We start from the raw sequence: 14,317 nt of genomic DNA on the forward strand, positions 1-14,317 counted from the left end.
CTAGTTATTTAGAAGAATAAAAAGGTACAGGCATGAGCCTTTAATATTTAACTCTTACATGACCCAAAACTAGCTATTGCAATATATTTTACTTTAATTAGATTGAGATTACATTGATATATACAGTAGATTTCAATTTTCTGTATATGTAAGAATGTATGTATTGTAAGGTTTCTAAATTCTTTTGGGGCTCCTCCCAACAGGACAGCATACCAAAGATTGTCCCAAAGTGCGATCGCCACGTGTGTGGAAGATAGCCTGTCACTTGCCGGGGTAACTGCTGTGGCAGTTTGCCACGAAAGCAAACCCAAAAAGATTGCGGTCAAGCTATAAGTGCCTGCCGTCGATGGGTGATGCGCGGAACATTATAACTGCAGGGCAAAGTGTTACTTGGCCACTAACCTGGCCACAACCCTGCTTGACTGCTGTGTCTGTATATAGGAGAGTGGCTACAATAAATTACCATCCTGTTCCTGTTTCAAGCTGAATAAAGTTGGTTTTGCTAAAGTACTGAGACTCAGCCTTGCATTTTGGGGTGCAAGACAGGGACTCACACGTCACAATATATATTATACTAGCAAAATGCCCGCGTTTTGCAGCGAAGTAGTGTGTTAAAGAAGTTATGAAAAAGAAAAAGAAACATTTTAAAAATAACGTAACATGATTGTCAATGTAATAGTTTTGTCACTGTTATGAGTGTTGCTGTCAGCAAGGATTTGATTATCATTATTTCTTTCAATCAGGTTTGTATTTGGAGGATGTTTTGTGTTCAAGTTATATTCCGTGTTTGTCAACCGTTGTAAAGATAACAGGTTTCATTCATCGAAGTGTTCACTACCCAAATTGGTACTCGTGAATCTAAGATGTTTAACAGGCATTTCCAGTATTAAGTTGTGGATTTGCCTGCGAATATTTAGCGGTAGCGTATCTATGAACTTAATTTAACCTTTCCCAGTCCTGCAAAGTTAGTTCACATGAGCCGCTCGGAGTTCATGCATCGAAGCTTCTCAGCTGCGCTTGTGCTATCTCGTGCGATCTCGTGATGTCCACGGCTTTATTTAATGTTAGCTCAGACCCGGCACTTAAAAGTTGTATCTCGCGAATATCATATTCGTCTTAGGCATGACAAACACCAGCGGCAGCCTGTCTATGAACCTAATTTAAAGTTAAGCTTTACACCCTGCTTTCCTATTCGTTTGCATAAGCACAGTCTTTCACCAGCAATTTAAACTGCGTTACAGCAATTTTAACTCTGTTATAAAGTGATCAAAAGTCTCGTTTATACCCTGTGTCTTCTTGTTATACTTGTATCTCGTGAATACAGTATTCGTCATGGGCATGACAAACACCAGCGGCAGCCTGTCTATGAACTTAATTTAAACTTTAGGTTTACACCGTGCTTTGTTTCCGAAGTAGCCGCACTTATGAATATGCTTGTATGCGTCACTCGCTTCATATTCTTTTGCTGCCTTCTCAATTGTGTAATGCGTTTTTTGAACAGGTTTCATTCATCGAAGTGATCACTACCCAAATCGGTACTCGTGAATCTAAGATGTTTAACAGCTATTCCCTGTATTAAGTTGTGGATTTGCCTGCGAATATTTAGCGGCAGCGTGTCTATGAACGTAATTTTTAAACTTAAGCTTTACACCTTGCTTTCCTATTGATATGTGTACAAAGGCTTGTTCAGCGTCAGAGGGTTTCCGCAGTAGCTGCACTTATGAATATGCTAAGCACAGTCCTTGACCCGCGAATATGTAGCGGCAGCGTGTCTCCCTCACCATCTCATCTTCGTTTGCATAAGCACAGTCCTTCACCCGCGAATATCTACCTTATATGGGCAGGCACTCAATTACGTGGGAGGCGTGATGATGCGGGACGCAACTCTGCCTCACACGGCGACCGAGCTGCAGGCTATGGCCGTAGATATAGACGAAAGTAGGTTCCAGTTGTGACCATTACGTGTAGAATTTAGAAATGAAACCTGCCTAACTTTTGTAAGTAAGCTGTAAGGAATGAGCCTGCCAAATTTCAGCCTTCCAGCTACACGGAAAGTTGGAGAATCAGTGATCAGTGAGTGAGTGAGTGAGTCAGTCAGTCAGTCAGTGAGGGCTTTGCCTTTTATTAGTATAGATTACACTGCAATGTATATGAAGAATGAACACTGCATTTTAAAGGAATTTAAATATATTCTTTCCTTTGTCCCATATTCCCCTTGACTTAATATCTCTGCTGTGGTTACTGTGAAGCCATATGCACAGGTTCAGGTACGAGCTGCAGTTCTAAAAGAGCACGTTCCCAGACAGCATGTGTCCCCTGTCAGTTACAGGTCATATGTGTTGCTAATCTATTTCAGATCCAGACAGATGGGACAACTATGCCACCATGCCCAGTCTGAAAAGATCAATTTGGTAGCAGGTTTATTTCTACTAAAACAAGACAGAGGCCCTGAGCAATCAGGTGATACACATGTGAAAACGAATCGGGCTTCTACTGCCTTCACAAAGTGTAACTCACCTTGTTGTTTTTTTCTGTTTACTCCACAGGTGATGGCAAAATCCATAAAATCACAGACATTGATGACAAGCCTTTCATTATAGCAGAAATTCATCCCATTAATGAAGTTGCCAGTGTTCTGTCAATGTCCCTGGACAGCAACGCCGTAAGTCAGTTTTAATGTTTCTGCTCTCTTCCTCTCTTCCTTCTGTTCTGATGCTACTAACTTTACCAAGGGTGGTGAAGGGCTAAGCAAACTTCAAGGCTCCTCTGTTTGAATATCTGGCAAAATGAGTGTTGGGAGGAAAGATCTGCCATTGTATGAATGCAGGAATCGCCTGTATAGGTGTCTCTGTTCCAAGAGTCTTCCATAATGGAGTCAAGCATAGCCTTACTTGTGAAATGCCCAACCCAAATATGTGGAGCTGACACACAGATCAAAGACATTCAGTTCTGTAGACATTAGGCAGTCATGTTTTTTATTCCTGTCCTCATTTTTGCCATGGTTTATAATAACAGTTTTGCTGTAATTTTAGTCATTTTATCGAAGGCAGTGAGTCCTGGGGTGCGGGTTTAGAAAATTGGCCTGTTGGGATCATTATGGTTGACAGCTTGAGGCTGTTTCTTTAAAAAAAAAAAATCCCAATGTCATTTTGGAGTTTGGGAAGAGTGTGTCACTTGAGGGGTTTGACCGGCTGCTTGCTGTACAGCACCACACAGTAAAATGGCACACTGTGTGTGTTTGTGCTCCGTTACAGTGGCTCACTTATATAACATTTAAAGTGTTCAGTTAATGCTGCACACCATAGATTTATCGAGGTCACGTTACCTCACAGTCCTCCTGGAATCGATGGCCTTTGCTTCTCGTAAATCATATTGGCTGAAATTTTTAGATGCTTGAAGGTATGCATCATAAATCTCCTAAACATTTTCTCTCCACTTATATAAAATGCTCAGCACAACACCTTCCAAATAGAGATGTGACAACAATTCTAAATCTGCTTCTGACTCTTGAATATAATTCAGCCTCATCATGAATATTTCAAATTGCAATACAGTATATAGTTATTTGTTCATTAATTCATTTTTGGAACCCATCTATTCCAATACAAGCTTGCAAGAAGCCGGAACTTGTCATACCAACATTAAGTGCATAGCCAAACATGAGGCCAACTTATAAATTGAAGTCAATCTAACTTTTTAGATGCGGGAGAATAATGGAGTGCACCTATAAATTCTACATGAACACGAGGAGAAAGTGCAGACTTCACATAGGCAGCGATTAAGCCTTAGACTGGCAAAATTCACTAGCTGTGATTGAATGATAAATGTCCAGAAGCGCTGACACATGAAGTAGCTCACTCAGGTTGACTCGGGAAAGGTGTAAACAATGAGTGATCCTTGGGCTTTTAAATTAAAAATAAATTAAAACTATAATTTTTAAATACATCCATACATAGCATTCTTAAATATACTTAATCCTATCAGTGGTCACAGTGGCAGAGAGCCAATCCTCACAATATTGAGCACAAAACAGAAACCATCCCTGGACAGTGAGTGTCAGTCCACCACAGGGCCTACAGATGGCACACATCCACACATTTGCTCGGCCACTTTAGAATCTCCAGTTAACTGGACCAGCATTCCTTGTGGGGAAAAACTGGAGAATGTGGAGAATAACCGTTGTGGACACAGAAAGAATGTGCAGACTCCATGGATCCCAGACCTGTGACACAGCAGCACCAACCACAGTGGCACTATGCTGTGTGGTACACTTTGGTCGGACGAGAAAGTAAGAATTTCATTGTACGCTGGCAATGCTTCTTATACATGGGACTTCTCAGAAGATAGACTATGAGCCTGTCTACCGAATTCTGCATTTTAGGATTGTGGAAAAGCGCCTAGGTATGAAAAGCAGTAACCAGCCCTGGTGCCAGTCATTATGACAACACCAGTTTCAAGTGGTCCTAAGTTTGACCCACTTTGCTGTCTAGCAGTGATTTTAATTGCATGCCGTTTGGCTTTTTAATGGAAGCCTCTGGTTGAAACAGCATGCTGTATGTATTTTTTTTTTATAATTTACAGTGTCTATAAAAAAATGTACCCCTTGAAAGTTTTCACATTTTATTTTATTATTATACAGTACAACACTGAACTGCTGTGTATTTAATTTAACTTTTTTTGTGATTGATCAACAGGAAGAGAACCTTTAATGCCAATGTGAAAATAAACCTATGCTTACTGTCTAAGTTAGTTACAAATATAAAACACAAAATACTTGATCCGATAAATATTGAGTGTTTAATAGATCCACCGATCTTTTCTCTATCAGCTTTACACATCTGGGCACTGCAAATTTTGCCCAATTCTTCCTTGCAAAACTGCCCAGGCTCTGTCAGGTTGCATGGAGATTGTGAATGAACAGCATTTTTCAAGCTCAGCCACAAATCCTCAATTGACTCATCCACTCTAGGACATTACCATTGTTTTGGATCCATACCTGTGTAACTTTGTCTTTATGCCTGAAGTTGCTCTCTTCCTGGAAAACAAATCTTTTCCCAAGGAGAAGACGTTTTGCAGACTGCATCAGGATTTACATTAGGAGTTCCATGTATTTTGCTGCCTTCATTTTACCCTCACAAGGGTACATCTCCACAGCCTGATGCTGCCACCACCCTGCTCCACAGTGTGGATGGAGTGTTTTTGATAACTTGCAGTGTTTGGCTCATCCCATGCAAGGAGTTTAGTCTTATGGGCAAAAAGCTCCATTGTATTCTCATCAGGCCACAAAACCTGCTGACTTCAGAGTCTTCCATGTGCCTTCAGGCAAATTCTAACTGAGAGGTCATGTGTGTTTCTTAACAGTGGCCTTCTCTTGGCCACTGTCCTATAAAGCTGCTACTGGTGAAGCACCCGGGCAGCAGCTGTTGTATGGTATGGTCTTGCCAGTCGTATCCCCTTTAGCTTGTATCTCCTTCACAGCTGTCAGAGGTCTCTTGGTGGTCTCCCTGTCTAGTCTTCTTCTTGCCTGATCCCTCAGTTTTTGAGGACAGCCTGCTTTTCATTTCTTAATGACAGATGTAATTTGACTCCAATGGTTTTTCAGTGCCCTGGATGTTTTCTGATCTCTATCCCTTAACTTGTGGTTGCTGTTTCAGGGAATTGCTTGTTCCTTTGTCTTTATTGAGTAGGTTAGGCCACCAGACCGACAGACCACAAGCGGGATCTTCCAGATAAAGTGCATTTGTATTATAGCTAATTGAAACCCCTCGACTACAGACTGGTGGTCTCCATTATATTATTTATGTGACTTCTAAAACCAATTGGATGCACCTGTGAAAATGTAGGTGTGTTATATTAGAGGTGATGAATAGTTACATGATCGATTGTTTCGTATTTTATATTTGTAGTTAATTTAGAGCACTTTGTAGAAATATGTTTTCACTTTAACATTAAAGTCTTTTTCTGTTAATCAATGTCAAAAAAGCCAAAAGAAATCCATTGTGATTCAATGTTGTGTAAGGTTAGAATGTGAACACCTCCAAGGGTATGTGTGAATGTCTTATAGGCTGTGTAACATGACGTGAAACCCACTTAATCCTGACTATGGTGCCAGGACACTGCTGCCTGTTCCAGAAGAAGCATGCTGAAGGCAGGAGAGACTAACCTAGACAGGGTTTCAGGCCATTATGGGGCTGGCTTATTCAGTTTTAAAATGTAAAAACAACCTAATCTGCATGCCTTTGAGGAGTTAGAGGAAAACCAACAAAGAAACCAGAAGGACGTGCAAATTTCACACCAGGAGTGACCATGAACGCAACCCAAACTGCATCTCTTAGACTTGTGAAGCACCACCTCACAGACCACACCTGATAATTCAGAAAGCAAAGTCTGAAAGCATTTGATAAGGTGCCACAATAAGAGGTTGGGCATCAAACTAAAAGAAGTGGGAGTTCAGGGTGATGTTTTTAGATGGGTGCAGAATTGGCTCAGACACAGGAAACAGAGGGTGATGGCGCGAGGAACCTCATCAGAATTGGCTGATGTTAAGAGTGGTGTTCCTCAGGGGTCAGTGCTGGGGCCACTGCTATTTTTAATACATATAAATGATTTAGATAGGAATATAAGTAACAAGCTGGTTAAGTTTGCAGATGATACCAAGGTAGTGGATTAGCAGATAATTTGGAATCCGTTATATCATTACAGAAGGACTTGGATAGCATACAGGCTTGGGCAGATTTGTGGCAGATGAAATTTAATGTCAGTAAATGTAAAGTGTTACACATAGGAAGTAAAAATATTAGGTTTGAATACACAATGGGAAGGCCTGAAATCCGACAGTACACCTTATGAAAAGGATTTAGGAGTCATAGTGGACTGTATCAACTGCAAGACAGTGCTCAGAAGCCATTAAGAAGGCTAACAATGTTAGGTTATATAACACGATCTGTGGAGTACAAGTCACAGGAGGTTATGCTCAACCTTTATAATGCACTGGTGAGGCCTCATCTTGAGTACTGTGTGAAGTTTTGGTCAACAGGCTACAAAAAGCACATAGCAGCACTAGAAAAGGTCCAGAGAAGAGCGACTAGGCTGATTCCAGGACTACAGGGGATGAATTATGAAGTAAGATTAAAAGAGCTGAGCCTTTACGGTTTAAGCAAAAGAAGATTAAGAGGTGACATGATTGAAGTGTTTAAAATTATGAAGGGAATTAGTACAGTGGAACGAGACTGTTAATTTAAAAAGAGTTCATCAAGAACACAGGGACACAGTTGGAAACTTGTTAAGGGTAAAATTTGCACAACCATTAGGAAGTTTTTCTTTACATAAAGAACGATAGACATTTGGAATAAGTAAGTGTGGTAGACATTAGGACTTTAGGGACTTCAATACTCGACTTGATGTTTTCTTGGAAGAAATAAGTGGATAAGACTGGCAAGCTTTGTTGGGCTGAATGGCCTGTTCTTGTTTTGGTTGTTCTAATGTTCTAATATAGTATTTCTCTCTTCTTATAATTAATCATGCCACTTACTAAATTATCACATTATCAGAAATAATTTGTTGTAACTCAGGTTTTGCAAGTTGCAAGTTTATTTTTTTACAGAATTTTTCCTCATGGCACAATGGGTGAATGAGTATCCACAACTGAGGAGGGGCTGGGAAGGAGTTTTACAAATGGACTCTGAATGAGAGTTGGTAACCCAGGTTAAATGGGCAACATGGGCAGCAATGTAGAGCACATTACTTTTTCAGGGCTTAAAATTTTTTTTTATTCTTTTTGTGATTTCCAGAAAAGGCTTTTTGTGGCTTATTCGAGTCAGGTGGTTGAAGTGAACCTAGAGACATGCTCAAGCTATAGTGAAAGCTGTCAGGACTGTGTGCTGGCCCGGGATCCCTATTGTGCTTGGGATGGCAGGACCTCCCTCAGTGCCACCAGTGCCATCAGTGGGTAAGGAACATTTGGATGTTTAATTCCTTTGATAAAAATCAAGCCCATTTTTGGTTTATTTTTCACCCCAACTGGCAGGACTACAATTCTCCTCATGTTTCCATCTTCCTTTTTTTTGGTCATTTCAGAAAGCATGTCATTCAGAGTGTAGAGAAAGGAGACATTGGTGTGTGCTTCAAAGGTAAGAGGAATCTGGAAGTCCATCTCACATATGCTGTTATCTAGACCTCTGGAAGATGAGGACATTAAAAGGACTATAATAAAAGAAACAGAAAGTAAGTCCAGTACTGAGACCGAGAGTAGGACAGAACTAGAGACGACACTTGCAAAGCTGGAAACCATCTTTCACTTTTTTATTAACGTTGACACAAGTTCTTTAAGACACATAGGCTCTTTATTCATGGGAAATGCTTTTTAATCGTTTCCCAAAGCACAGTACCAATGCCCAGTACAATATCAGCAGCGCACAGCAATGCCTTTCTCTTCTTCTCCTTACCCCTCTCTGTCTCTCTCTCTCTCTCTGCCTCCTTCTGCCTCTACTCCTGCTCCAGCAAGCTTCATCTCCATCCTCCCGACTCTGGCTCCTGGAGCAGTAGCACTTCTTATCCTGCACCCGGAAATACTTCCGGTAGCCCATTAGCGTATATCGTAAGGATTTCTAGATCAGGTGGATACCTGACAAAGTAGGGTTCCGCAACTCCTGCAGCACTCCCTGGCGGCACCCCTGAAACCTTAAAGGGCTGAGCCATCAAACTCCAACTCCCAGTGTGCCCAGTGAGAATCTGGGGGACTGCTGTAACCCTGTGGGGGGCTGCCATCTAACGATCTGGGGGAGATAATGCTCCTGTGCATTCTCTCACCCCCAGTCCGTCCTTTAAGAAGGCATCCCGGACAGATAAGGGCTCTGGAAAACATCCTATTGTTCACCAAAAACCAATGGCCGTTTCTCAATTTTGGTCTACCTGTTTAAATTCTCCACACTGAGCCAAACATAATGGAGCTTGTGTACTGTGAAACTGTGGCAGGTGAAGGACATTAGAATAGGACCCACTCCATCATTCCTCATGAGCCAGTGTTTCATCCAGCTTAAAGTTATACAGAATACCATCATTATCAATTAATGGAGGAGTCAGATATTCAGGCAGTGGTCTTTGTATATCTCGAGACCACGAGTTGTCCTCATAGACTAGTCTGACTGTCATATGGATGTTTGGTGGCTCAATGGTTTAATAAAATGTATAGCCATCCAACACAATCATTAACTTCTCTAATAGTCAAATTGTTCTAATCCTAACTTATTACATGTTTTTGTCAGTGCATCTTTAAATTCTTTCCATTTGCAATGTCAATGAGCAGCACCATAATAACAGACTGCATTCTTTTATGTTTTAGGCAACCGGCGTAGACGTGACACCAGCATCTCACCATCAACATCCAGCAAAGTAATCAGCATAACTGTTCCCAATTCCATCCCCTACTTCTTGTCTTGTCCCTTAACATCATACCATGCCAAGTACTTCTGGAAACATGAAAATGGAAGCAATGTGGAATGTAAGCGCACTGAATCGGAGTGCCTGTACCTAATACGGAAAATGCAGAGCCAAGACTACGGAAATTATGAATGCATTTCTGTAGAGAAAGACTACACGAAAACTCTTGTTAGGTACAACCTGAAGGAAAGCAGTGGAAGCCCGATGCTATCCTGCAGTGTGCTCATGACCATGTGGGCTGTGGTGTTTGTGTCGCTGCCGATCAGCTACTAGAACTTTTAAATGCAGCTGGATGCTTGAGATCAGCTCCTTTCTGCTTGTTGACTGCATAGCTTTTGAAGTATGGACAACGTGAAGAGCCACTGTGCTTGAGATGAGCATCAAGTGATATTCCACCTCAATGCTTTCTTACTTCTTTGCACTTTATACCGGCACAGCTTTCTTAACAACTTCATGACTCCGAGTGTGAGAGGAGTCTTCACTTCACATCACACAGAGGTAAAATGAGGCACATGGGCACTTTTGTGTTGTTGGCAGTAGTGAATGCTGTTTGCAGTCTATTTGGTCAAAACACTGCAAACTATAGAGGAGACACTTAGGGTAATAATGCAATTAATTTAGCGTTGAGTCATGAAATTCAGTAGACTGACTTAGCGCCAAGTTCACTGTACTGTGAAAGCATCAGCAGCTCAGTCGATCTATACGAGGGTGCATAACATCTCTCGAACGCAGGCCAACTTCATCATATAATAAATGCGGACAGGCTGTTAGTTGTTCTTCAAGTATTTTCTTTGTGTTTAGGAATGGAGGTTAGAGAATATGGTAGACTTTTTAACAAAGTGAGAAATGAAGGGAGGACCATTTTCATGTTTGTCTTGGAATATACATTATTTTATTTTGTTTGGTAGGGGTTTGTACGTAAACAGAAAAAACGAGGTGTTGTGTTTTTTGTTGGACTGAAGGGCTCATAGAGTACGTTGTGGCCTCTTTCTTTGCTTTCTGTTTTTCCTTAAGGTGGCGCTGTTTCCAGATAGCCAGTGAATCACCTTTCAGTGGAGCTCACAGAGTGCATCCATTACTTATTGGCAGAATGGTTGATGAGGAGCAGGAGCAAAATATCATGATAACACACGCAACTGATGATGACTAAAAGGAAAGGAGTCCAAATGCAGCCCTTGGATAGACCACCTTGAGCAAGCGACTGCTGCTGCATGTTTTCACTTACTCAGAGATTAAAATAATGTCTCTGTGGTGGCTGAACAACTGCTCCACCAAGTGTCTCTCCTGTGGAAGACTCAACTCCTTTTAGAACTGGTGGTTGAGTTATCCACCTAAGACGGATCACCATTAGGGGTATAAACACCCCATGTTAAAATCAGGTATAAACATTCAGTTATTGCGTCAATTTTTAATTACATTTGTCAATCAGAACTCCTGTAAAGATCACACATCGTTTAGTTGTGAAATTTCTTTAATGACAAAAACTTTAAACTGAAAAGACTATGAAATGGAGTACTGTGAGGAGATGGAGCTTTATATCATCTGTATGGTTTTATTTAAGTTCACATAATTATATTTAGTGTCGATAACTGGTCAAAATGACCATTTAACATTATATTTTGAAAGCAGCATACATTTATGACATAATGTGTAAAATAAGAGTTATATTCCGTGTGCATCTAACACTGTAATCGCCTCGAGAGCTGAGGTATTGTCGTATGAACTCAGAAATGAGTGCATTGCTTGACGCCTTTAAACGCACATGTAGTTGTTGTAGCTTATCATAAAATGGCAGCTGGACAAGAAGGAATCTGTGACCCATTGGGTGCCTTCTATCAGCCCACTAGCTCTTCTCAGGTACTGAAGCATTTTCTATTACATACGCTTGCTAAGAGGCCATATAACATATGAGGAAGACCAAAGCTCCTATTTACTTGGATTTTACTTTTGTAGTTATGTTTTTTCCTCATACTTTATTTATAAGTGTGCATTTGTGTTTGTTTCTAGTGATGTGCATTGACAATATTATTTATGAAATGCCACCTTTGGTATTGCTGCTCTTGTCTCCTGAGTGCTGTGAAGTCAGGAGGCTGCAGTAGTTTGTTGTATGCAGTGCAGCTTGAGTAGAAGTGAAGTGTCTCCATTATGCATTGTGTACGTATTTCAGGATATGCCACTTCCTCCGGACCATCAACAACTGCAGTGTTACAAAGTGTTTTAGGGGGGATACGAGATTACAAAATTCCAGTATTTAAATGAACTAGTAGGCACGATAAAATTAAATGAAGAAATACAATACTGGCAAGACAATAGGAAAAATACTTCAGGCATAAAACACACCACAGTATTTAACAAGAGATAAAAACATTTGAATCACAACTTAAAGTGAAACAGTGAAGTCAATGAGGCTTTGGTAGAGCAGAGTTAAAAGTCCGTCCATCCATCACACCAGCCATTTTGCTTTACCAAAGCCTAACCTGGCCAGTGTCAGCCACAAGGACATGTTCACAATTTTGAGTCGGCTTTAGTCGGAGAAACAATCATACAGACACGGACAGAACATACGGACTGTACACAGATGGTGTTTAGACTATATGTCGCCTGCTAGGGGCTTCTTGGATCCAGTTATCCAAAGTCACATTGTTAGATGAATAGGCAATGACAACCTAAAGGACCCGTCTGTTGAGCTAACAGTCTTTAAGAATAATTCCTTTTTTCTGGAGATTATTTTTCGTGTTTATCTCCATCATTCACATGTTGGCTGCTGTTATCTTCTGGATTCCTCAGCGGCTCTGTGGTTGATCTCTTTCACTTTTTGCTGCTCTATTGCACCATGTGCAGCACAGCAACAAGTGTCAACTCTTCTAAATAGAGTAAACAGGCAGAGTGCTGTTCATCCATCATCAGGTGTGAAGTATGATGCATTTGTCCATTGAGACAGCATAGTCAAGTGAAGAAAGCGTGCCATTCCGTATCTCCAGAGTGTCCATCTATCAAGACCCTAAGCCCACACTGTTCTTAATACAACGGGTTGAAGCACACTTCAACCTGCTGAAGTTCCAAATCATGTCCTTAATGTCTGCAGCTCTTTGTACCCCACATAACAAATCCGACTGGACAATGCGTCACGGTCGTCTCGTTTCCAAACATGTAGTCACGTGCTTATCCCATAAAGTGTGAAATAGCTGGCCCTCTGGAGCAGCCCCTCTTTTGTTTCAAGACTAGCACATGGCCTGGCAGCTTACTGATGATGCACTTTTAACTTCCTTTGTATTATTTATTATATTTTATATGTGTGTGTCCTAACATCTCTAAAATCCTGCTAACTGTTTAAGTTATCATTAAACTTGGCTCTTGGACCAATGTCTTCTGAGAATTGTCATTTCTTTGAATGTAAATATAGGAAAACACGTTACCTGCATTTAAGAAAATGAGAGAAGAGACGCACAAGGTGTGAAAGTCTGCAGAGAGCTCCTGGTCATTTTAGGTGTATGATGGGAGCAGCAAGCTAGTGGGGTTAGGCTCCCATTACTCCCATCAAGTGTGCTCATGTGATGAATTCTGCGTGTTCATTTATTCATTTCTGTTTTAATATTTGCTTTTCAATCTCAGTGTTAGAATTTAGATTTATTTATTATTTAGATTTCAATTTGCTCCCAAGGGTACATTGAATAATATACATTTCTTTAACCAGTTAAATCCAACTTAGTGTTGCAGACAGGCCAGAGCCTATCCCAGTGTAATATGTCCATATGTACACAATGTGGCGCATGTCAGATGAAGCGACTCACTCACAGTCACGTAGAAAATCAGCAGTGGGGATGGAGGAAGATACGCCTGGGATTTTATAAAGCGCTTTTCCAGAATGCTTTAAACGTCCAGTAAAACAGTTGTGAGTTTATTTCACTGTGAGGATCACTGAGTGAAGTGACTTGCTTGCAGTTATACAGAGTGGCATCAGGAGGGACTTCACAGGCTTAAGCCCCCTACACATTGTGCCAATCTCCTGATTATTTTTTCTCCCTCCCAAAAGTGTATTTCTTTAACTAATGTTGAACCCTAAGGGGGTAGCAGTCCTACGACCTTTGCAACATTACAGTATATTTATATCATCTACTGTATATGGTCATAGAAATCTGCCATATGAAGAATAAATGTTCAACACTCACAGTGAATTAAACAGTACATAATGGACTTCCAGCAAGTGAAAATGTGAACCCTGTGAGCCGATACTGATCAACCTAATGGCAGGTAGGACACCTGAGTAAACAGCCAGAATTTAGAAAACCTGTACCTGTTTTCTTTAAGTCAACAGAGCGTAAATGTTTAAACTCTGGACCATTTCAAATACAGTGTAAATAAACTCTTGTGTATCTTTTTAAATGACTGCTATGGGTTTATTTTAACCTCTCTATATTTATTGACTTGAAACTTGCATTTTTTATATCATTCTTTCAGAATCCTTAAAAAACAAATTATTTCAAATACCTTTTGCAATTTATTATGCCTGGCGTAATTAGGATCAGAATAGACAATCAGCCTGAGAAGGACAAACACTTCTCGAGTTATTCTTGTAATCGCTGTTCATTCCACGTGAAGGGATGCAATGGACAGCAGAGAAGGTAACAACAAAAGAAAGAAGAACCCAAAGGAACTGGCGAGGCCTCTGCGGACTGAACAACAATCCAGAGCAGCGCTGCACCCAGACCTGAAAGACTCATCATCCGTCACTTAGAATTTTTCACAGAAATATTTTTTAATAAGACTCTTTATCAGATACATTTTCTAACCTTTTAACTCTTTTTAAATATATTTCTTAATTTTGTTTTTATTAATCTTGCTTGATAATAATATTCATTTTCGATTGATTGGATCAAGG

General features: G+C 40.5%; 1 protein-coding gene across 2 annotated transcripts in view; it reads left to right on the top strand.

Annotated features, from left to right (window-relative positions):
- The window catches only part of sema7a (semaphorin 7A), a 70,256-nt gene extending 56,432 nt beyond the window's left edge, over positions 1-13,824 (top strand). The window contains exons 11-14 of one of the 2 annotated variants that reach the window (XM_039773693.1): positions 2,547-2,662; positions 7,791-7,948; positions 8,077-8,129; positions 9,341-13,824. In XM_039773693.1, the coding sequence (XP_039629627.1) occupies positions 2,547-2,662; positions 7,791-7,948; positions 8,077-8,129; positions 9,341-9,711 (698 nt within the window). In that variant the 3' untranslated portion in view covers positions 9,712-13,824. The remainder of the gene's footprint in view (positions 1-2,546; positions 2,663-7,790; positions 7,949-8,076; positions 8,130-9,340) is intronic. The other variant, XM_039773694.1, reaches the window with a different exon arrangement.
- The last annotated feature ends 493 nt before the right edge of the window (positions 13,825-14,317 follow it).

This window comes from Polypterus senegalus, chromosome 12, assembly GCF_016835505.1.
Source record: "Polypterus senegalus isolate Bchr_013 chromosome 12, ASM1683550v1, whole genome shotgun sequence".
In the NCBI taxonomy this organism is placed as follows: domain Eukaryota; kingdom Metazoa; phylum Chordata; class Cladistia; order Polypteriformes; family Polypteridae; genus Polypterus; species Polypterus senegalus.